The 25,401-nt window shown below is 45.4% G+C and overlaps 1 protein-coding gene across 1 annotated transcript in view; it reads left to right on the top strand.

Annotated features, from left to right (window-relative positions):
* Positions 1–25,401, top strand: part of BMP6 (bone morphogenetic protein 6) — a 159,322-nt gene that overhangs the window by 127,038 nt on the left and 6,883 nt on the right. The window contains exons 3-4 of the mRNA XM_025383877.1: positions 11,854–12,002; positions 13,011–13,208. Coding sequence (XP_025239662.1) covers positions 11,854–12,002; positions 13,011–13,208 — 347 coding nt within the window. The remainder of the gene's footprint in view (positions 1–11,853; positions 12,003–13,010; positions 13,209–25,401) is intronic.

Below are 25,401 nucleotides of genomic sequence, written 5' to 3' on the forward strand. Positions count from 1 at the left end.
AGTACTGGAAAGAGGTAAGCAACCTCCTTATGACACATCCTAACACCTCCATTTCCTTAGGTTTGAAGCAGACATCCCAAGGACGCTTCTGTTTGAATGGCAAATGAGAGAGTTTCATAGGTAGTGAAGATCTGTGTCTGTTAGAATTCAGACTCTGGTACTTGGATGTCTAAGGCCTTCCCACAGAAAACCTTGTTGATCTCTTGATCAACCACTGGTCTATTAACAGCTTTTCTAGAGGAGGGAGTAGAGGGGAAGAAAGACTGGAATACATTTACACAAAAGTATGATATATTTGTCAGTTTACTTCTTTACTATTTTTTTCTGTATTGCATACTTACTAAGCTGACTTCACACCGGGAGTATAGACTGCTCTGAATAACTTCTGACCTTTCATAGTCACGCACGGTAGCATCATGAGTACATGCTTTTCACAACATGCACTCATGACCTTCATTCTGTAGCACCTTTATATTAATAGTGACATTGTGAGGTCTTTAGAGAATATCATTTTCTTCTACATTTTTTATTTGGTTAAAGGCATACTTTTACTGTTGTAATTGAATTTTGTATACCTAGAAGTCAAAGAGCATCTCTTGAAAGCCAACCAGAAATTGTAACAGACATGTTCAATATCTGAATCATGGTCCTGTTTGATCCGTGAATCGGCCACACTCATCTCTGCTAGTTTTGAAATTCCATGTTCTGCTCTCTGTGTTTTGGCATTTGTGTTGCTTGGCAGTGATGATCTATCTTCTGTGCGTATGATAACTTTTCTTCTCCATGGTCTATCATGGTACAGTCTTTTGGGAGACATTTGAAGAATTACCAAATTTAAAATTTATGTTCCATTTAAGCAATATTCCAACTTACTCCTCTGTGTAGAAATAGGTAAGGATGTTTTTTGTCATTTGATTTTAGAGTTTGGTTTATGTGTTCATCTTAACTTCAGAATCCTTAGGATTTGAAGAAATGCATCTTAAAATCAAGGAGGGAAATGCTGCTCTATAGTTGGTTTTCATGTTTTTAATACATTTTTATTGAAGTTAAAGCTACATATAAACTTTACCATCTTTACCATTTTTAAGTGTATAGTTCAGTGGTAATAAATTTATATTCTTTTCTTCCCCCTTCATCCCTCCGTCCTCACTAAAACAGGAAGATTTCCTCAGGCCAGCACAGAAGGTTGCTGCTGGAGTCTCCAGGAACAATCCCCGGCTGAATTATTGCTTTAATTTTTGACAGAATTCACAAAATTTTACCTATTTTACAGATAGAATATAATTGTCCCAGGAGAGAAAAGAGTAAAAATACATTTTCCAGAATTTTTAGTTTGATACCGCACTCTGAACCATTCACAGAGATTGGGAACACAGGAATAAGCAGGGGAATGAAGATGAGTTCAGATTTGCACGTTTGAGTCATGGTGTGAGTACCCGAGATGATGTGGGATGTAGAAGTTTTGAGCTCAGCAGAATGAGCTAAACTACAGTAGGAGATTTTTGAGACTATAGGTGAGCCACTGAAGTAGATTACATAGACCAGATGTGTAAGAATAGAAAACCTAATTGACCCTGTACCATTTATTGAAAATACTATCTTTTTCTCATGTAGTTTAGTGGCACCTTTCTCATAAATTAGGTGACTGTATATGTGTGAGTCTGTTTTTTGGATCTTTATTCTGTTCCATGGGTTAATTTTTCTCTTCAATACTCCACTGTTTCAATTCCTTCAGTTTTACAATAAGGTTTGATATCTGATGTGTAACCTCAAAATTGTTCTTGAGACTTTCTTGGCTGTTAATGGCCCTTCACATTCCCATATAAATTTTAAAATCCAAAAAATAAAAACAAAAAACTTGCTGGGCTTCTGATTGGAATTGCATTAAATCTAGAGATCAATTTGGGGAGGGTTTACATCTCACCAATAATGAGTGTTTCAATTCAAGAATGTGGTATTTACTCAGGCCTTCTTTAATAACTCTCAATATTATAGTTTTTGTATGTCTTGAACATTTTTATTAGATTAATTTTAGGTATTGAAGTTTCTGATGCTATTATAAATGGTATTATTAGTTTTTTAAAAAAATTCATTGCCTAATTGGTTTTTGCTCACATATAGCATACCATTGATTTTTGTTTGCATCCAGAAACCTTGCAAATTTACATGTTAATTCAAAGAGTTTTTCTGCATGGCCTTTTGGAATTTCTGTGACTATAATCTATAAATATTTTATTTTTTCCTTTTCAATTCTATTTTTTATTTCTCTTTTTCTTGTTTTATTGTGCTGGCTAGGATGTCCAGTACAATGTTGAAATTGTTCAGATTTCTGTAAGATATTTTAATCTCAGGGCATTTCATCATTAAGAATGATGATTACTCTAAATATTTTTGTAGATAACTCTTTAGTAGATAAAGGAAATTCTTCTCTTTCTAGTTTTCTAAGAGTTTTTTAAAATTAGGAATGGGCGTGGATTTATCAAATGTATTTTTCTGAATTTTGGGACAATCATGATTTTTCTCCTTTATAATGTTATGTGTCTGCCATATTAAATGACTTTAAATGTTAAACTAACCTCACATCCCTGGAGTAAGTTCAGCTTGTGATTTATCATTCTTTTTATATAAGGCTGGATTCAAAGACCCTATCTGATAACTTTGCTATCTGGATCACCTATGGGTCTATTTCCATTATCTGTTTTTTCCCTTAATTTTTCCTTATTTGGTTTTATTTCCTGGCGAGCCTGCTAATTTTCCATTTATGAAATTCTGGACATTATTTAGGAAAAAAGTTCTAGATGCTGTTCTCTCCTTCCAGACTAGATTCAATGTTCTTCTGTAAGGCAGACAAAATATGGTCAAATCACCTTTTTCTTTTTGTTCCAGTTTAGGCAGGGTTTAAGGATGTATTAAGGCTTATCTGTTTCTGGTTATCCCTTTCTCCTAGAGTTTATCCCTTTCAGCTAAAAGTCTCGGATGCTGGGCACAGTGGCTCACATCTATAAATTCAGTACTTTGAGAGGCCGAGGTAGGAGGATTGCCTGAGCCTAGGAGTTCAAGACTGGCCTGGGAAACCTAAGGAGACCCTGTCTCTACGAAAAAAAAAAAAAATTAGCCAGGCATGGTGGCTCGTACCTTTAATCCCAGCTACTCAGGAGGCTAAGGTGGGAGGATTTGTTGAGCCTTGGAGGTCAAGGCTGCAGTGAGCTATGATTGCACCACTGCACTCCATCCTGGGCGACAAAGCAAGAACTTGTCTCAAAACATTTTTTTTAATTTTAAAAATCTTTAAAAAAAAAACCAAAAAAACAAAAAAACATGAAAGTCTGGAATGTTTACAAGAGCCCCCCTTCCTTGGTGGACTCTGCACTCGATTTTTTAGCTCCTCAGCACTGTGAGACTGCCAAACCCTCTGCTTTGCTTTTGAGCCTCTAAACAGTTTCTTTCTGCTTGTTTTCTCAACTCCTCATCCCATATAAACACAGCTTAATATCTGGCAAATACCTCAGATGGAAATGTTGGAGTTCAAGGAGGCCAGGACTTGAAGAGCCAAAGTCCTAGAGGAAAGGGACTACATCGAAGTGAACCAAACTTCTATGAGCTCACTTTTATGAGCCCATTTCCATGCAGCCCCTTTTTTTTCTGAGACTTGAGCTCTTCTCACACACTAGCTGACTTGAGTTTTGATTTTCTCCCCAGCCAGTGATATTGCGTAAAGCTCTAGGCCGTTACCACTTGCTGGTTGGTGCCTGTGCCTCATACTAGAATTATTAAATGCCCTGAAAGGAAAAGGCAGCGGCAAACACAAGGCTCACCTTAATGCATTTCCTTTCTCCCTGAGGTCTTGAACCATCGAGTGTTACCTTGCTTGGTTGCTCTAAGAGAACTTCAAACAAGTTTGTTTTTAAGTTAATTCAGTTTTTTTAGTGGGAATGTTAGTTTGATACATCATGACCAGAAGCTTAAGTCTTTGAAGTATAGTATGTTTTATCATTTTCATTTGGAAATCTTTTTAATGAATCCCAACCAATGTTGACATTTGGTTCAGTAATGAAATGGCATAGACCTGGAAACAAGATCTGAACCCAGTAGTTGATCCAGTGCCAGGATGGCGGAGAGTAGTTTCTTTAGAAAAGCATTACCTATGGACTGATTGCTCTGTAAAATCTGTTGGATTTTCAGTGTTGCCTGCTGAAATGAAGACAAAAGTTCACCCTTTTTAGATACCTGAGATGGGTGTCTTTTTTGAAGAGAAGGGCAAATTTGAGAAAGCCAAGATGGGAGAACACTATTATAGTTTGGGCAGAAGAAAACCAAAGCCTTTTATCCCTGTGCCCAGCCACACCTTTTTCTCTTTCTGTCTCTGGCTTTCACAGCTATGATCCTTAGGGACTCCTGAAATCTTACTGCTGACCTGATCATCTCTGGCTCCCTCTGTGTGGGCCTCAGGCAAGCAGTGAGCTTTTCAGTATTTGTTCCTTTGCCCCTGAAAAGGATAATACAAGTGACCCATGGTTCAGGTTATGTAACTGGTTAGTTTCATCTTCCTAGTCAAGGGCATACGCCTTATACCTAGAATGGTCTACTTGGGGAAAAAAAAAAAAAGACAGTTCAAGGAGCTATCAGACCTTCTTGTTCCTCAGCCTATGTTCTGTTCTTTGTAAGGCACAGGGTAGAAGAGAATGTTCTGGAGAGGAACTGAAGTTATAAAGAATCATATACACTCAATGCTAAAACATTTTTTTTTTTTTTTTTTTTTTTGAGACGGAGTCTCGCGCGGTCGCCCAGGCTGGAGTGCAGTGGCGCAATCTAATGCTAAAACATTTTATGCTGGTGGGGACAGGCAGTGGGTGGTGGGCAGGAGATGCTGTTCTTTGGAAACTGCTTATCTACTTGGTAAACGTGAAGAGAAAAGAAAATGGGTTTTTATTTCGGAAACTATGCCTTATATTTATCATTCATGCCCAGAAACAGATCGCTTTGGTTACGTATGTCTCCATACTATGTTGTCCAGCTTTGTGGGAGGCAGGCCATGCCAGTGGTTAAGATTACTTTGTAACCCCATAAATAGGTACATCTACTATGTACTCATAAAAACTAAAAATAAAAAACGTTTGTAAAAGATTACTTTGTAAAACATCTTTTTTAAAAAAACTCAATAGCACTTTTACTATTTCAGTTCTCCACCTTGGACAGGAATGTGGAAATGTAGGGTTGGTGATGAGAACTAAAACATGTAAGATTTGCATGTCACATGTTTAAAAAGTAGTGGGGGCTGGGCGCAGTGGCTCATGCCTGTGATCCCAGCACTTGGGGAGGCCAAGGCAAGCAGGTCATTTGAGGTCAGAGGCTTAAGACCAGCCTGACCAACATGGAGAACCCCCGTCTCTACTAAAATACAGAACTGAGTCAGGTGTGGTGTCATGCACCTTGTAATCTCAGCTACTTAGGAGGCTGAGGCAGGAGAATCACTTGAACCCAAGAGGCAGAAGTTGTAGTGAGCCAAGATCACGCCACTGCACTCCAGCCTGGGCGAAAGAGCAAGACTCCCTCTCAAAAATAAATAAATAAACTAAATAAAAATAACAGGTGGCAAACTCCACACTTGATCACCAGTGAAGGTTAGAGTATACCCCAGTGTATGGAAGCATTGTTGTGTTTATGTGGCCAAAGAGAACACACTGGGTAGCCGTGAATTTGTATAAAGTTACCATCCTCTTTCCCGCTCTTCCCCTGCCTTGGGCACATAGAACCAAGACTTCTAATAACACGGATACTTTGGACTCGATCTTACCTGCAGTTCTGCTTATTAGCCTAATTCGATGACTCCCTGAGCGTTAAGCCAATCCATAAGACACACTGACTTGTGGAGCAGCCTACATTTGGTTTGCACTGTTTTGGGGAGAGGAGCAAGAAATGTTGAGGGCAGATAGCTTTCAACCCTAAGTTCACAAAAACAGGCACAGGTAATACTGCTCATATTTCATGGAGAGGTAGTCTGGCTTTAGGTCCTGGGCTCACAAAGTGTGGTTCTTAGACCAGCAGCATCAGCATCACGTGGGAACCTGTTAGAAATGCAGATTCTCAGGCTTCTCCCCAAGTTTCCTGAGTCAGAAGCCCCAGGGGTAAGGGGCAGCAATCTGTGTGTTAAGCCCCCCAGGGGATTCTGATGCAGGCTACACTTGAGAACTGCTGGTAAAAGAGCACGTACAACACGTGAGCCAAACTGCCTGGGTTCAAATTCCAGCTCTGCACTTGCTGGCTGTGTGACCACGTGCAAGCCGCTTAATCTCGCTCTCTTTTTTTTTTTTTTTTTGAGATGAGTTGTGCTCTGTCACTCAGGCTGGAGTGCAGTGGCACAATCTCAGCTCACTGCAACCTGCACCCCCCAGGTTCAAGAGATCCTCCCACCTCAGCTGATGCCCAGCAAATTTTTTTATTTTTTGTAGAGACAGGGTTTTGCCATGTTGCCCAGGTTGGCCTCGAACCCCTGGGCTCAAGTGATCTGCCTGCCTCAGCCTCCCAAAGTGCTGGGATTACAGTTGTGAGCCACCATGCCCTGCCCACTTAATCTCTTTGTGCCTCAGTTTCTTCATCTATAAACCTGTAATAGCATTAATAGTATTTACCTCTTGAGATTGTTGTGAGGCATTAATATATGTAAGAGCACTTAGAACAGTCACATAGTAAACACCATGTTAAGGTTTGCTGTGTTAATATTCTGACAGCAATGTGATTTATATTGGTTTGTTAAAGATGAAATAGCCCCTACAGAATCAAGGTGCATTTGATATTTGAAACATCTCTTCATATCATGCTAGCCATTGAGTGAAAATTGAATAATATCAAAGACTGTAAAAAAATGCAAGGGTAACCAAATAATGATAATGTTCATTCATCTTCATTACTCAAATGTGTATGTGTACATGTATGCAGCAGTTTGCTCCTGTTTGTAGTACTCTATTTTCAAACACATGATGCCTTTTCTATCTTTCTAATGGTAAAAGTTTAAACATAATCTATACTGTACCTTATGTAAGGAAAAAGTAAAAAGCATGAGCTTGACTCTTTAATTTTCTAAAATGAAAATGGATTTTTTTTACTTTCATTCTATTTGAAAATTGAATTTTTCTTATTGCAGAAAGTCGGTTCCTCTGTGTCTGAAAGTTGTTTTGCATTTTAATTTAACATCAAGTCCAGATGCACAAATGCAAATGGATGTGTTACGAAGAAATAAAGAACAAGACCAGAGTCACCTTATTGAGTATTTTGTAAATCTGCTCATTTTGAATATATAAATGCCACTTTATCAAAAGCATTTTTCTAGCAAAATGGTTAGTAGTAAACAGTGTTGTACTTTGACCCGGACATTGTGACCTGATGGGTGTGTGGTTTGTCAGGAAAGGGTCAAAGCCTATCCACAGGAGCTCAGGCACCTCCTGCCCTTCTCCGAGGGCAAAGGAGAGAAAGGCCTGCTGTGTGTTGGCAATGGTGCTCTCGGTCTGTCGGCCCAGTGGTGTATCACTGATGTGGGCATGCGCCTTGGAGGCTGTGTGATGGGAGGGATACGCAGGGATAAATCTTGCCCACAAACACCAATTCTACAAGCCTTTGTGAGTGGCTTTCTCATTCATCAACTCTAATGCCAGGGTGAATTTTTGAAATTTTCCAGAAATCTCTTATTAGCTGTATTAATTTGTTAAGAACCTCATTTGCCCGGGATGACCACAATATGAGGAATATCATGCTCTAAGGTTGGAATAACATTGAGAAGAATAACACTGTTACATCCTTGAAGATCGGAAGCGTATTCATCATGCAAATATAGGTCTGAGTTAGTTGAGAACAAAAGAGCTAATAACTGCATTCAAAATTATCTTCCCTTGTTTCAAGATTTTCTTTCATGGTTTGCCAACTTGAGAGGATGCCACCTCAAAAGGAAGGTCCAAATAATCTAGGCATGGTGATGATTTTGGCCAGTCTCAAGGATTCTTTATTAGTGACACACATTTTAGGTGAGAACATCTCTTCTCAACTCTGCCGCAGTGAGATTTAGAAGGGAAAGCTTGTTTTTCACGTGGCAAACTCAGATGCATCTTCTTTGAGGCTACACTTTTACAGTCCGCAGACTCAGAAGGCCATGTATCCCTGAGGCAATGTTAGTAGATGCGGGTCAGACCAGAACTGTTTTAGTGATTTGCCATCAATAGCATCTCTTCAATATCTGAGTTGTTGGAAGCTTTGAGGGTGAGCCCATGAAGTTATGTCTTAAAGCTTCATTCCTTTTTCAAGTTCCTCTCCCTGGTGGTGTGAGCACGTTAGTGATGTTCTCATGCTGGACACAGCATTCTGCTTGGAAGGAGCAGGGCAAGGTTGGGGGGGTCACTGGGGCTCCACCTCAATGCCACCATCTGCAACCGACACCAGCCATCTCGGGCACCTTCCTGCACGCACCTCTCATACCTACCTGACCCTGATGGAGGAGGCCTACTGGTGATTGATTGATTGATTGATTGATTGACCAGGCTGGAGTGCAGTGGTGTGATCATGGCTCACCGCAGCCTCCACTTCCCCGGACTCAGGTGACCCTCTCGCCTCAGCTTCCCAAGTAGTTGAGACTACAGGAGTGCACTACCATGCCTGGCAAAGTTTTGTATTTTTTTGTAGAGGAAGGGTTTCACCATGTTGCCCAGGCTGGTCTCAAATTCCTGGCCTCCGGCAGTCGTCCCGCCTCAGCCTCCCAAAGTTCTAGTATTATAGGCATGAGCCACTACACCCAGCCTTCCCAACTGGTGATTTTTAACCTGTGCCTGTCCTGTGTATCTTATTGTATTTTCTGTATCCAGCTGACTTTAGCATTTGTATGCGGTAGATTTTGGTCCCTTACTTTATTCTGAGCCCTTGGACAGTACTTTCAGCCTCTGCCCTGTCTGCTTCATGACTCTACCTTTTAGATATGTGACGGCTAAGGGCCTGGGCTCTGATGAAATTCCATTTGCCCCATGTAACAGCCATGTGAGCTTGAGAGCTTCCCTGGGGCTCAGCTGTACAAGAGACATCACAGGTCCTGCCTTTTCTGGCTGTCCTGAGGAATAAAGGCTGTTGACACAGTCAATACTCCCTGTTCCTCTATCCCACTTGGCCCAGTTATCTTAAGTCCATGCTCTGCCTCACTCCCCTTCCAAAGGCCCCGAGCATTCTAGATCTAAACATTGAAGTCCAAGCCTTCCTCGCTGTCATAGGACCCCAGAGAGTTTTTGTCTTTCAAGGCTCAGCCACTAGACTGCACTTGTTGACCTCACAGGCCTCTTAAGCAGTGAGAACAGGCAGTGTTCTCATTGTATGATTAGAAAAAGTGTGCCACAGAACAACGCAAACTCATGGGGCCCCAAAGTGACTCGGTAGCAGAGTCGGGATGGAAACTGGTCTCCCCACATCCAAGAATCCACACTGACTGCAATTGCTTTGTGTCGTGACGGGTCATCCTCATCTTCTGCCTTTGCACCAAGCTTAACTTTTGATTCATGTTCTCCCTCTTTAATTCATTCCTTCTCTTTCTACCCTTCTCTGTCTTCCTCCTCCTCCTTGGATGATGTGCATCTGTCGCATTCCCCACTTTCTTTTGGACAAGGCTGCCATTTTCTTTATCTCAAACCCTGATCTTTAAAAATAAAAGCTCATTCTGCCAGCTGTGCTACCCTCACACTTTGAACTGTATTTCTCTGTATCCTCATTATAAGTCTTTACAATGTAGGTGCCTAATCTAATCGTCAGAGGTAACTCGGCATGCGCTCATGGGCCCTGCCTTGAAGGCACCCTTACCCCCGAGGTTCCTACTGGGTCTTGGTGCTGGAGAGTGCCAGCCACATTCTGCCCGTGACACCTGTGTGTGCTGTGCTTCCTCTGGGGCTGGGGCTGGGGCTGCTTTCCCACAGTGCTGTCTGCGCTGTCTGTGTTATTGCTGGATAAGGGTCTTCTGTGACCTCCCAGAACAGAATTGATGTCCTCTTACATCTGAACTTCAAAGCCTTGGCCTTCCAATCTCTGCTTGCTGTTTTCCATGGACACCGCCGCTCCCCCCCCATCTCCCTGCTAACAGTTGTTACCTCAGTGATGGGGGGGTAATTTGTCAACAGGGGGTGTGACGCATCCACATAGGAGGGAGCTTTCAACCGGGCAGGCCAGAATGTGGCCTCCCGCAGACTCTGTTAAGCAGCTGAGTAAACGACTTTTAGCTGTGCCCACTGTTTATACTTGGAAAAGACGACAATAGAGTTCCCTTCTCACTCTAAGTGGCCATGGAGGCAGGAGAAACTGTTTGCTCCTCCTCTGAGAAATCTAACCATTTGAACTTGATGTTCAGTGGCCTCATAAGTATCTGATGGATTAGAGATGAAGTTCATTCATTCATCACAGGCTGTCTTTGGTAATCACCTCAATGAGACAGTATGTTATTATGGAAAGCTCTTTGAATCCAAAACTAAGTCCTGTTTTTTCACTTACTAGCTTGAGATCTTGACACATGATGGTAGCCTCATGGCTGAGTCTCAGGTTCCCCAGCTGTAAGGTGGAGACAGTGACACTCTGCCTAGCTTTTAGGATTGGTGTAAGGACCAAGCAAAGAGAAGCAGATGAAAGCACTTTGTAACTTACGTAAATGTATACTCATCTTAAACTTAGTATTTAATTTTAGTCATTTTTCTATCTCTGTAAGATATTGCAGCAAAATATTTCCAATGCCAGGAGCTTTGAGTCTTTCCATGGCCAAAATATAGCCCTCCCTGTCATGGGAGTCCCAGGCCATCTCATTCTAGTGGCCGTGGGATGGATACACAGATTCAGGTTGTCCCTAAAACACACAAAGATGACTGTCCCCGGCACTGACCTATCAAAAACCGCGGGTGAACAGAAGGAGACCCTCACGCCATCATCCCACAGCCCCTAGATTATGTTAGTTTAAAACTGTGAAAAATGTCAAAGTCTTCCCTGAGGAGCCTGATGGAAGGAATGGATTCTATGACTTTGCCTCAAAGAATCCCAGCCGTAGCTCACAGCGGTGCTGGGATGAACTTTATAATCACTCAGCATCCACCCCCGGCTACACCGTCCATATGGGGAAGGACTGGATACTCACTGCAGACCATACAGAGGCCTTAATTAAAATAGTAGATGATTACTTAGGCATGTGATGTGGCTTCTTGTTTCTCCTTATTTCACAGGAACAAACGTGAAGATTTTCAGTCCCAATTTCAAAAAAAGAAAAAATGAGCAAAGCCCAATTTGTAAATGCTCATATGGATCCTGATTTTTATCTTTTCTTAATCCTGTTTCTTGCTGTCTCCTACTTTCCCTGCCTTTAGAGCTTATTAGCCATAAAGTAAGCTAGTCACTAATAAATAGTATCATAAATTTTTAAAATACAGTAGAAGTAGGAAAATTTAAATGCCACTGCACTATAGCCTAGTTGACAAAGTGAGACCCAGTCTCAAAAAATAAATAAATAAAGTTTTTTTAAAAAATCATTTATTTGTAATTTATCCTAGTTTGCAAAAAGATCTGTCATAAGCAGCACCAGCAAGATTTTTGGTAAAGTTGAGAGGTTCTGCCCGTGTCCAGGTGAAAGCTGATTTCTAGGAAGCACCTTATCAGGTGTACCTGTCTCTCCTAATTGTGTCATGCCTGTGTCCTGGGTGGTACCACACCTTTCAGAGCTACGGCAGGTCACTGTGCTTGTGCCTCACCAGTGGATGTGATCTGACTCGGGCATTTTTTATCCTGACGCTGAGACAGGACAGAGTGGGAAGGAGCTTCGGGCAGTGCGCTATTCACCGGGCCATTTTTTCTTTCTTTCAGAGACTCTGACCTTTTTTTGTTGGACACCCGCGTAGTGTGGGCCTCAGAAGAAGGCTGGCTGGAATTTGACATCACGGCCACTAGCAATCTGTGGGTTGTGACCCCGCAGCATAACATGGGGCTTCAGCTGAGTGTGGTGACGCGGGATGGTAAGTTATTATCCACAAGCCCCCAACATCCAGCAGGTCATCAGTTTCACGCATTTCCCTTACAGCAGCTGTGATAGAACCGTGGGCTACAGTCAAGTCCTCAACTTCAGGATGGCCTCATTTACTGATTCCGCCATGACTTACATTGAGAACCAAAACCGTTCCCGGAGGCGGCCTAGACAGGAATTGAAAACAGGCTTGGTAGGCCGGGCGCAGTGGCTCAAGCCTGTAATCCCAGCACTTTGGGAGGCCGAGATGGGCGGATCACGAGGTCAGGAGATCGAGACCATCCTGGCTAACACAGTGAAACCCCATCTCTACTAAAAAAAAAAAATACAGAAAACTAGCCGGGCGACGTGGTGGGCGCCTGTAGTCCCAGCTACTTGGGAGGCTGAGGCAAGAGAATGGCGTAAACCCGGGAGGCGGAGCTTGCAGTGAGCTGAGATCTGGCCACTGCACTCCAGCCTGGGCTACAGAGTCAGACTCCGTCTCAAAAAAAAAAAAAAAGAAAACAGGCTTGGGCCACTTGGAGACAGGAGAGTGGTACTGTTTCCAAGAGGATGGCGATGGACGACAGCTTTCCTAGGCAGAGGCAGGTTGCGGGGGATGCAGCGAGTAAGAGAGAGGCAGGCGCATCTGTTGAAATCCTGGTGGATGAACAGGTTTGCAGTACCTGCTCCTCCTGCAGCATCAGAGCCAGCAGCCTGAGGTCCCCACTGCTGATCCGTCCAGCAGGGAGGGAGGATTCATAATCTAGCAGAAACAGGAGAGCCCAGGAGTTCACGCCACTCCTTCATGTAATTCCAAAACTTTAAAAGGAGTGCTTTGATTCTGCCAAAAGGTGCCATCCCACGGGTGCCAACCAAGGTTTGGGGATACATGATTTCTTCTTCACACTCATTCTTAATTATTAGCACTTGGGAAACTAGGAAGTATCCCTTAACTGTTGTAGCTACAGGAAAAAGTTTCTGTGGAATAAAGACATGCATGCTTTGATTTGCCTTAAAGGAGTCCACATCCACCCCCGAGCCGCGGGCCTGGTGGGCAGAGACGGCCCTTACGACAAGCAGCCCTTCATGGTGGCTTTCTTCAAAGTGAGTGAGGTCCACGTGCGCACCACCAGGTCAGCCTCTGGCCGGCGCCGACAACAGAGTCGTAATCGCTCTACCCAGTCCCAGGACGTGGCGCGGGTCTCCAGTGCTTCAGGTGGGTTTGTGGGGAGCCTGCATTTCCAGAAAGCCTTCTTGGCCTCCGAACAAAAGTTGTGTCCACAGTTTCAGATGCTGAGCAGCTTCTGCACAGCAAATCCAAAGGCAGGTAGGCGTCATATGCATGATGGTACCTTGTACAGTCACAGAACATCTACGTGGGTTTGTGAGGGCCCTCAGTGTGGAACACTTGTTACCTGAAGACCCAGGCTGCAGGCATCATGACTGCCGGTTGATCCAGACAAGCATCTTTCTGTTTGGTTACATGTCTCCAACTCTTTTTAAAATTCCTATCAAAACCCTGGGAGCACCTAGTTTCTTTTTTCTAGTTGCGTCATGCTGGGTGGTTATGATGTACAAGCAAACTTGGTACACTTGTGTAATATGAACTTGTATGTGTCAGTGCTCTTGGCTAGAAGGGAAGGAAGGTCAACTCAGCCCCCTAGGATGGATTTCATTGGCTCATTTAACAGAGAGGTTCAGGGGTTCTATCTTTTTTTTTTTTTTTTTTTTTTTTTTGAGATGGATTCTCGCTCTGTCACCCAGGCTGGAGTGCAGTGGCATGATCTCAGCTCACTGCAAGCTCCACCTCCCGGGTTCACACCATTCTCCTGCCTCAGCCTCTCGAGTAGCTGGGACTACAGGCGCCTGCCACCATGCCTGGCTAATTTTTTGTGTTTTTAATAGAGACGGGGTTTCACCATGTTGACCAGGATGGTCTCGATCTCCTGACCTCGTGATCCACCCGGCTAAGCCTTCCAAAGTGCTGGGATTGCAGGCGTGAGCCACCGTGCCTGGCCGGGGGTTCTGTCTTTAGGCATGGCTGGATCCATGGGCTCAGATAATATCAGGAATCTCTCTCTTTTTCTGTTTTTCTATTTTTCTTTGTTGGTGGAATTCTTAGTAAAACTATCTCTATATGGTGGCCAGGAAGGCAACCAGTGGTCCCAAGATTTTGTTACCCTTGGCAACCTCAACCTCAGACAGAGCCCTTCTTCAGTAGAAATCCAGGGCACAATCTGGTTGGCTTGGCTGGGGTTGCGTCCCTCACCCTGAAGCACACTGCTGGGTGGGGAGTGCTCTGATTGGCCAGACCTGAACTGTGTGCTCATCCTGGAGCTAAGGAATAAGGTGAGTTCTGCTCAGAACAGACACGTTCAAAGGGCAAGAGAGAGAAACCAGCTCTACTGCCTGAGTGTCAGCGGAGTGGTCCTTCAGAAATGTTCTCCCTGGCTGGGTGCAGTGACTTATGCCTATCATCCTTGCACTTTGGGAGGCTGAGGCAGGCAGATCACTTGAGGTTGGGAGTTTGAGACCAGCCTGGCCAACATGGTGAAACCCATCTCTACTAAAAAGATTAGCTGGGCGTGGTGGCATGTACCTGTAATCCCAGCTACTCAGGAGGCTGAAGCAGGAGAATCACTTGAACCCAGGAGGCAGAGGTTGCAGTGAGCCAAGATCCTGCCACTGCACTCCAGCCTGAGCGACAGAGCGAGACTCCATCGCAAAAAAAAAAAAAAAACAAAAAAGTTCTCCCCAATGCGTTTTTAGGAAGTGGCATGGAAGTCCACCCATGGAAGCCCAGAAGAAGGGAGAGTGGATGTTCCCTCCCCACAACCAGTCCCATAGCTAGTGAGGATCAAACGGAAACCTGACACTTCTGAGTCTAGTGCGGGTGCTTGCAAGTTCTGAGTTCTGGGGTCCTTTGGCTGTTTAAATAGCTTGAGAATCAACCATAAAGGTGAAGATTGGCAGTGGGATTTGCAGTCAGAGAACTTGTTTCCCTCGTTGCTACCCTGTGATTTTGGACACATTTGATCTGTTTCAGCTTCCGTTTACTCACCTGTAAGATGGGGGTGATGAATGCCTTGCAGATTTGCTGGAATTAAATGAAAAGCATCAAAATCTGGCTCATAATAGCACTCAAAGATTATTTATATGCCATTGTAGGAAGGAGGTTCTCAGGGCATATGTTGGGATCCCTGGAAAAGAAGTAAAACAATTCTGGAGGATGCATTAATTCTTCCAGCTAATTGTACAGAAATGTCATTTTTGGTGGCCAAAGTTAATGCAGCTTCCCAAAGCACCGATTTCTTTTTTGGGAAGCAGTGTCTCCATCTTGGGTTCTGACTTAAATAAACTGTCTCTTTCACCAGTAACTTGGATGTGGAGCTTGAGGATCCACCACCCAGTGTGATGTGACATTTTGCTTCTTGTCATCCTGGTGTTTCTTGGAAGCATCGCTCACAGCACGGGTGTTCCTGTATTCACCACTAGAAACAGCCAGGGTTGGGGTTTTTGAAAAAAAGAAGAAATGCTTGCTTTCCTTTATTCACTTCAGAGGCAGCCTGCTGAATAGAGTTAATAATCTCAGTGTTTTCCTTCAGGCTATGATGATGAAGTCTGCCAATGGTAGGCTTCAATTTATTAATGAACTGTGGTCAGTTTGGTACTGAGACCTCAGACATAGAGGCATCTCTTGAAATGTTGATTGCTTTTTAAAATCAAAATTTCACTTGATTTTATTCAGCATCCCCCCACCCAATGCACACACTAATGTTTTTAAATTGAGAAAAGATGTTGTGTCTGATTTTGATTTTAGCAATATCAACCAATTATTATTTTCCAAGTCCCTTTCAACTTTTTTTTCAATTTGATGAGTTTAAATTAAATATGGATATTCAAGTTGATCTAATTGGTAATAGGTGCAAGTGTCTCTGTTTTTCTCTTGGTCTCCCCGACTGCCCACCTCCCAAGCCAGTACTTCCAAATTTGCTTTGTCCCTTTCAACAATACAAAGGCAAAAGGGTTCATACCAAATCTCTCTGGCCTCACCTATTGAAAGACCCCCAAGAAAGAATGACGACAAAGGATGCTCCCCCCTTCTCATTCTCTTCGAAGATCCTCTAAGTGGTCTGGGAAATTGCTCGTGTCTGCCCCACCGAAGCGCTTCTTTATGTTTTTGGCTCTTGCCTCCTTATTTATTCTTCCATTAATGGGAGTGGACATACTGAGGAAGAGATTCATCTGCCAGAAAAGATTTCCAGAGAGATGGCCTGCTACCTGGAGAGAGGGGCTGTCTGGTTTTCCTCTCCCTCGGGGTCTCTGTGAGGCCAGATGTTGCTGGGCCTTCATGAACCAGGGAGAGATGTTACAGTAACAGAAAAGTGGTGTCCTCTGGCGTGACTGCAGGCAGACTTTCTGCTTGTCAATCTTTTGGAAGGTGGAAGGAAAAGATTTCTTTGTCTATGCTGCCCCCTTCTTCCATGGCGTGCTCCCAGGGAACTGATAGTTCTCCTCCAAAACAACCACCACCAGAAGCAGCCCACCAGGGATCGTCCTGCATCTGGGTAAAGAAGTTAGCATTCATTCATCAAATTGCCTGTCATCAGGGTGAAACGTGGCAAGGAAATAAGAGGCTATTTTTGGAATTGAGCTGTCTATGCCTGAGACAGCAAGACTAGTGCACAACAGGGGAGAGTCCAGGAGCCCCACCGCCCACCAAAATCTACTCGAACATTTGTACTTGGCTTTCAAGCTGGACTTTCCAAACATGTGCACTGGATAGTGGTTTGGATCGACGTCTCCCTGGATGGCTTTCACTCGCCCTTGCTTCTCTGCAGCTGGCTGCTCTAAATGAAGGCTGGATGTTGGCTCTGTCACACTTCTCCGGGGGCTTGGATAGCCTCTGCAGGGTATCATTTATTGTTTTTACACATGTTTGACTTGTCCTGGTCCTAGCAGTCCTTGCCTCATTGGGGATTTTAACCAATCTACCAATTCTTTTTCAGCCTCCATTTCTTACCAGCCTTCTGCTCTTATAGCACCTGTCCTCAGGTTCTGTAGCTCCAGTTTGGTGGTCTCCTCTACTTGCTATCATTCACCCTCTCTTATGGTAGCTCTCACTTGGGGTTCACTATTTTATCTTCTGGGGGGCTGTGATCCACGTGGCCAATCCATGACAAGGTCCATGAACAAATGGCCTTGAAGTTCCACTGGGTGATTCTAAATTTTCATTTGGGTAATTTTCCAGGATCTTTCCAAGACCTCTCTTGAGACAGTGTAGCTAACGCAATTTCAAGTCAGCCAGTAAGTCTGAAGTCTGCTCTGCTGCTGCTGCTGTGATGCAGAATTGGTCTTTGTTTTGATAGATGACAGTTTGGAAACATCTGCACTTTAATGATTCCTGTGAAATTGGAGTAGTCGCTTTCAGTCTTGATGTTTATGTTGTCACTACCAGCTCTGCCAACTGTCTATGACTCAGCAGCCTCTTGAGACCCTGTCTGTCCTTTAGAATGAGTCTGCCATTGCACTAATGCCACCTGTTAGCATTTCTTTTTTGTTTGTTTTTGAGACAGAGTTTCACTCTTATTGGCCAGGCTGGAGTGCAATGGTGTCATCTCAGCTCACTGCAACCTCCTCCTCCCAGGTTCCAGCGATTCTCCTGCCTTAGCCTCCCAAGTAGCTGGGATCACAGGCGTGCACCACCACTCCTGGCTAATTTTGTATTTTTAGTAGAGACGGAGTTTCACCATGTTGGCCAGGCTGTCTTGAACTCCTAACCTCAAGTGATCCACTTGCCTCGTCCTCCCAAAGTGTTGGGATTACAGGTATGAGCCACCGCGCCCAGCCAGCATTTCTTAGAGTAAGTTCTCCTTCCCTTCTTTTCCCACCCACCCAAACATGTATCTTTAAGGACCTTGGGGGAAAATGTGGCTCTAGTACATTCAGAGATTCTGCTGACCTTCTTCTTGATAGTTTACATCTTCTGTCCTTTAAGCTTCCCGGTTAGAACCATTCAGTAGGCTTTCAGCATAAAGTAACTAGGATTCATCTCTTGCAGAACAACTGTTTGAGTAGTTTATTATAACTGTGCAATCTTTTGCTGTACATTTGAAGGAAAATCCAGCCCAGACCAGGAGTCTCATTGTTACAGTGTCCTCGCTCTTTCACCATTGGCTTCCATGGGTTGGGGATAGCCAGAGCTGACTGGGTTGGTCCATCACGGACATTCAAAGCTTGGGAGGAATAGACATGGCTCAGGACTATAAACTAACAGTTTATCGTTCTCCAGGAAAGTTGGGAATCGTAATTTGTCATCATGATCTTAAAGTTTTAGGGCCTGCAGCTTGGCTTGCAGATGTCTTGGTTAAGTAGGGCTTGGTTCAGAGCTTCCTATATGAAATCAAACCTTACTTCTCCATAGACATGGAGGACAGGCATGGCAAATAGTTATCTAAAAGTTAGAATCACCAAAAAAAAAAAAAAAAGAATCAAAAGCTTCACTTCTATCATGCTCAACTCTCGTTCGAGGATAATGGCTATCAAAGAGTGAAAGAGACTGGAAAGTTCCCTTCTACCTTCTCCCAAGGTTCACTCCTTGCAGATGTGCAAATGGCAACAATACTGAAAGGCGATAAGAAGAGGCTTATGCAGGTACCGTGAGATGCCTAAGTCGTTCCCAATCATTGCCAACCCTGGGAGGGCACTGGGGCCAGGAGACTTGGTCTAGGAAGTGGCAGAGAGCATAGAAGGTGCTTAGAGCACAGAGGGTGTTAGAACTAGGTCTTCAAAGGAAACCTTTGTCTATTTGTAGGACAGTTCCATATTCTTTTAGAATCAAGACAAAGGCTGAAAAGAGACCAGAGTCCCGCCCAGATTAAATGGAGCCTTTTGAGATCCTAAAATCTCCCGGAGCAACCAAAAATTAGGGCCCCGCTCTTGCTTCTCAATGTTGACCATCCAAGTTATAAACAAAATCTAGACTCTGAAAATCAAACTGTCCACCCCCACCCCAACCCCATCAATTGTTAGGAGATTACTGACACCAGAAATCAAAACCCAAGTGTGGTCCCGGGCCTCCCATAGTGTCGGTGACACGAGGAGCTGGTACCTGCCGCACATTCCTCAATGGCTGTATTGATTCTGCTGGGAAAGCGGGAGCGAGAGGCTTGCTTTGGATGAGATGGGGCCGATAAGGCCCAGAGATATGGAAAGAGCAGCCAGGCCCACAAAGACAGAGGTGCCACTTTAGCAGCCTCTATGTGGCCCCCACCTTTGTCATTCTAGGAGAGTAGGGAAATTAAAGTAGTGAATTATTCCCTCTGAAAAACAAGTTTCCTTTGGGAAGAGTCTGCAGCCTGGGCTCGGGAAAGCTGGGAAATACATGTGGAGCATGCCGCTTTGTCCAGCCCCCTGCCGTGCTGGTATTTTCTTGGCTGTGTGTGACCTGCTGAGTGGGGACACCCGGCTGAGCTGGCAGGGCCTGTGGGGTCAGCCCAGGGCAACCCGAGTGGCCCCTCTGCAGAAGCCCTGGTGAGGAGACGGCTCCCTGCCCACCTCTCTCCCTCTCCCTCCTTCTCACCTGCTTTCTGTGGTGTCCCTGACATTCTCTCTCTTCTGCCTTTGTTTCCCTTCTCCCTGTCTTGCCCTTGTTTCTCTCTCCTCCTCTACTGAAGTTGCAAAGCACAGCACGCAGGGTCACTGGGACCCAGGCTGGCTCTGGCTGCCGTGACTCAGCGCACCCGCCCTGGGAGCCCCAGGCTTGCTGCAGCACCCTCGTCCCGCCATGCTCACAGCAGCAGCTGCGTGGTGGCCCTCCAGCCCCGCAGTGCAACGTCCCCACACAGTGCCTGCCTGAGATCAGGATAGTGGCTGCACTCTTGCCTTCTCCTCTGGGTCTCATACCTGTGGGACTCTCCTGGCCTCCATTGCCAGGGAAGCCTGCCTGTCACTGGCCGGTCATGGCATATAGAGATGGAGCTTCAGAGCTAAACAAACAGTGGGCTCCTTTGCACTTTGCTGTGTGCGTGGCTCTTCAGGAGGGCCAGATAAAAAGGGTGCTGGATGGAAGTAACCCAGGTGTTATCCTTAGTGTGGGGTGTGACCCCTGCATTGGGGGTACAGGCAATGTGTACAGTGCGTGTGCTGCTGCCTGGGGACATGGCTTCTGTGCGGAAGTCCCAGCCCAGCTAGCCACCTTCTATTGGGGCCAAGGGTGCCCTGTCCTCACTGCACTGGATGAGAGAGCTGCTCTGCAGTTTTCGGTTTGCCTTGGGACGATTAGGATGCCCTGCCCCATCACTGTCACATGGGCCCAGACAGCTTCCCGTTTGTTTTCTCCTGTAGAATGTCTCCTCAGTCATCACAGGGGAGCCAAGGACTTAAGGTTGGGGAGCAGAGGCTGTCAGCAAGGAAGCTGATTGTCAGGGCCAAGACCCAGCAACTGAGATGAGAACTCCCCACCAGAACTGAGCGGACTGTAGGAGCTCAGCAGAGCCTGTGTGGAACGTGCACCTGCAACAGGAGGAACAGGGGCAGGAAGATGCTAGCGGACAGAGAAAGGGGATCAGCCAGAGGCGTGTGTGCTGGGAGCTGCAGTATTTACCCCTGATGGCCCCCAGGAAGGGAGCTGTGCCCCTCCACCACCACCCTCAGAACAGGACTCTCAGATGTGAAAGCTCAGTTGTGTCTCAAGGACAAGGAGACTCCATCACTGTGTCCTCTCTCCCATCCATCCGCTGGACTCCAGAAAAATGCACCTCCATATGGCTCCTTTCAAGTTGGCCCCCAACCCCTCCCAGGTGTACTGGCCCCCAGGTAACCTGGAGGAATGACAGATAATGAAAGACACACCTGGGGCTTGGGAGAGGGATGTCAGAGCCATGGCTGGACCTGATGCTTTATTCCAAGATGAATTCTGCATTGGAACACCCCGGTCTCTTATGGTAGAAAATGGCAGGTACTTCCACACGGTCCCGCCATTGGGAATGGATGGGACACTTAGGCCTATTTCTCTACCACTGAATTCATTGTGCAGAAGGCCTAAATGACATGCAAGCCTCCCTTGGCCAAGTATTGGAAAAATGAAGGCTAATTATTGGAAACATAAAGGCTTCATAAAGGACATGCTTTGGGCACCACAGCTGGGACCTCTCTGCCCAACTCTATTCTTCTTCTGAGGGGGATGGTGCCTGTCTCTGCCACCTTCTTTTCCACTACAGATGATGGAGATTCTTGCTGAAGAACTTTCCTTAGGGAGAACAGGCATGTCTGTCTTGGATCATTTTAAAAAACAAAACAAAACAAAAAAAACCAGGTCTTGCTCTGTTGCCAGGCTGGAGTGCAGTGGCATGATCTCAGCTCACTGCAACCTCTGCCTCCCAGGTTCAAGCGATTCTCCTACCTCAGCCTCCCGAGTAGCTGGGATTACAGGCACGTGCCACCATGACCATCTAATTTTTTGTATTTTTAGTAGAAACAGGGTTTCATCATGTTGGTCAGGCTGGTCTCAAACTCATGACCTCAAATGATCCACCTGCCTCGGCCTCCCAAAGTGCTGGGATTACAGGCGTGAGCCACCATGCCCGGCCTGTCTTGGATCTTTAGAGTTCATCTCCATCCCCGAAGGGAGTTTTAGAAGCTTCCTGTATGATGGGCTCCACTTACCTGTCCCACACTGTGAGATGAAACTCATTTAAATCTCATGTCCAAAGCCATTTTTTTTTCTACAAATACTTTGTGTGTGTGTGTGTGTGTGTGTGTGTGTGTGTGTGTGTTGAGGGGTTATAAAGGAAAGCAGAATGTTTTATCATGGTTTTTGCTTCAGTGGCTTTAGGACAAATTAAAAGTCAACTCTGGTGCTAGGAAAAAAAAAAAAAAACTTCCACTTAAAACCCGTGTTCAAATATCTGTAATGTTCATTTGGAGAAGAGAGGAAGGATTTGGGCTTTTTAATACTAATTGTACCTGAACGTTTCCCTATGGAAGCAGTTTATTAAAAGGGACAGAAACCTGTGCTGCTAAAGGCAATTAACATCTGATATATTCAAAGCTCAAAAGTCTTTAGCCAGGGGAATGCTTCTCCCTGCGTAGGAGCAGGCCAGGGAATTACCTTCTGCTTATGGAAGGAATCGTCCTGGGGGGGCTTTTATGGTTGTTGGATTTTGTCATCTGTGTCACCTGATCACTCAACAGTTTTTTGCCCAAACCCACCTATGGCTGGGCCCTGCTTGTCCAAGTTGCCCTGGATAAGCACCTGGGGCCTTGTCTTGAGGGGGAAAATCACCTCTGGGCAGCTGGTGCCCCCGCCCTCGAGGGGGACCAGATTTCATTGTGCGTTCAACTTTGAAAAAGCCAGATCCCTTGAAAATGTCTCTCAGAACCAATACTGGGCCTTGACTGCAGCTGTGTCTGGGGCTGCTGGAGAGCCTTGCTGTCCCAAGACAGACTTGGTGTCTCAACAGGGCAATAGCACTACCTGTGTGTGAGCCTCTTGTCTAGAGGGCAGTGGTTCCAGTTCTGGTGTCACAGGTGCACGTGGACAGCCAGGGGCCTGATCTCGGTGACTTTGATTCATGGGTCTGGGATTGGGCTGAGAACTCTGCACTTTAGAGAAGCTGCCTGATGATCCCCAGTATTCGGCATAGGCCACCCACAAGTCACACACTGAGAGCTCCTGTCCCGGCAACGGGGGAGGCTCCTGTGTCTTGGGTCTGCTTCTGTGATTTTTGGTTTGTTGCCTCTCTCTAGCTCTCTCATTTTCTTTCTCTGCCCTGCCCTTGACTGGTGAACCCATTGGGGCAAAGCTGTGTTACCTCCCTTTGTCCCACTGGAGTGACCATGTTCCTGTTGAATTGTCACCACATACATTTCCACTGGCCCTCTTCAGCCCATTCATCAAAACCAATACCAAGGGCAGTGGGAGTGAGGGGAAAGATTTTTCTGTAATCTGTCAATCTGTTAAAAAAAAAAAAAAAAGTGTGTCAGTGTAATTCCATGCAGAACCCAGGGTACCGACCCTGAATTGCAGACACAAGTCTTCCGAGGAGCGTCAACCTTCACAAATATTTATACGTTCTTTGCCAGCACTTAACGTGAAATTATAAGGAAATTTAAGCATGGCCTGAGAGTATCTGTAGGAAGAAAAACAGGAGAGTTGAATTCCTCCCTTTCCTCTCTCTGGCCCTGATCCTTACTTAACAACAACAATGCCAGTGTCTGGCTCTAAAAGGAATAGCTGTTCTTACAGAGAAGGTTCTCTTTGTTGAGCATTGAGAGAGTCAGATCAACAGCAGGTTCACAGAAACCCAGAACTGCTGGTGAAGTTAGAAGCAAAGCCCTTTGACTATGTCATCTTGGTTCCATCCAGCAGAAAAAGAAACTGGAAATCCAGACATAAAGTGGTCTCTGCCTGTGTTCTGCCAGCAATTCTTCAACACCGATTAAGTGTCCTACAATTCAGTCCAATTCTTTTTTTTTTTTTTTTTTTTTTTTTTTGAGACAGGGTCTTGCTCTCTCACCCAGGCTGGAGTATGATGGCATAATCAGGGCTCATTGCAGCTTCAACCTCCAGGGCTCAAACAGTCCTCCCATCTTAGCCTCCCAAATAGCCAGGACCACAGGCACACACCACCATGCCCACCTGATTTTATATTTTGTAGAGACAGGGTCTATATTGCCCAGGCTGATCTCAAACTCCTGGGTTCAAACGATCTTCCCGCTTTAGCCTCCAATAGTGCTGGGATTACAGGGATGAGCCGCCACATCTGGCCTCAGTTTACTTCTGATGATAGCCACCTGGAGTTAGTTTAGCCACAGACCCAAGTTAAAGAGCAAGGTCCCCAAGGAGACAGCTTTCATTTCAGACACCAGGCACAAGTGAGGTCCACAGGGCAGCCATGCTTCTGTCTGTCTTGCCTACAAATTTGGGAGTTCACATGACCGCCCTTCACGTTTGATAATTTGCTGGAACAATTCACAGAACTCAAGAAAGTGCTATACTTACTCTCATAGTTTTATTATAAGGGGTATGACTCAGGACCAGCCAAATGAAGAGACTCTTAGGCAAGGTCACGGGGATAGGCATGGGTAGGTGGAGCTTCCACACCCTTTTGGGTACACTGTCCTCTTGAAACATCAGTATGTTCACCAACCTGGAAGCTCCACTGAGCCTCACTGTCTAGAGTTTTTATGTGGGGTTTAGTTGCTCTGCACAACTGAATCATTGGCCACATGATTGAACTCTATCTCAAGCCCCCCAGAGGCCAGGCTAAGCCAAAGTTCCAACCCCCTAATCTTGTGCTTGGTTTTTTTGGTAACTAGCCCCCATCCTGAAGCCAGTGAGGCCCTAGAGAGAGTGTGGGGCTCACCGTGTACAATCTAGAGCCTCAGGAGCGTAACAGAGACACTCAGGAAAGTCCAAGGGTTGTCAAAGCTTGGTGCCAGGAACTGGGGACAAAGACCAGATATATTTATTATTTTCACACTGCCCATGTCTGCTGGACCTTGGAAAGAAAGTTGTTGGTAGAAATCTTTGCTTTTTACATGACCAGATGGTGCCAAGATGGGCTTCATGGAGACTTTGGTCCCTAGCACAGAGAGGGTATTTTGGAGGAAGCTTACTTCACCAGCAGAATGAGGTGGGATGGGGAAAATTCCAGACTCAGACTGTAACTAGTGTGATCATGTAGTTTATCATCTAACCCAGGACACCTTTAAGAGCACAGGATGTTAGGACCTTGGGGTCTTCAGGAGACCCCCCTGTTGCACCCATCTGGCAGGAAAGGAAAGAGTGAATGGAAGACTGATGGAGGAGGGGGCGGGTAGTTAGGAGGGCCAGGCCTGGCAGTACCACACATGCCTTCTTCCCCACATTCATGGGCAGAATCCAGGCACATGGCCACACCTAACTGCAGTGGGAAATGTCGTCTGGCTGTGTGCTCAGGAGGTTGATAGAGGATGTGGGTTGCCAATAAACACGTCGCAGCCGTCACATGGTTGTTCCTGGAATATGTGAAGCCGGCTGCTTCCTCGGGGCCTCCACATTGTCATTCACACTCTAGGAAATTCTCTCACCCCAGATGGCCTCGTGCCTCACTCCGAGGCTCCTCCTTTGCTTAGAAGATACCTTAACAGAAAGACAAGGCCAGGTGAGGTGACTTACACCTCTAATCCCAGCGCTTTGGGAGGCTAAAGCAGGAAGATCACTTGAGCCCAGGAGTTCAGGACCAGCCTAGGCAACATAAACACCATCTATACAAAGTATTTAAAGAATTGGCCGGGTGTGATGTACACCCAGCTACTCGGAAGGCTGAAGTGGGAGCATCACTTGAGCCCGGGAGGTGGAGGCTGCAGTGAGCCATGATCACACCACTGCACTCCAGCCTGGGCAACACAGTGATACCCTGTCT

This window comes from Theropithecus gelada, chromosome 4, assembly GCF_003255815.1.
Source record: "Theropithecus gelada isolate Dixy chromosome 4, Tgel_1.0, whole genome shotgun sequence".
NCBI lineage: Eukaryota > Metazoa > Chordata > Mammalia > Primates > Cercopithecidae > Theropithecus > Theropithecus gelada.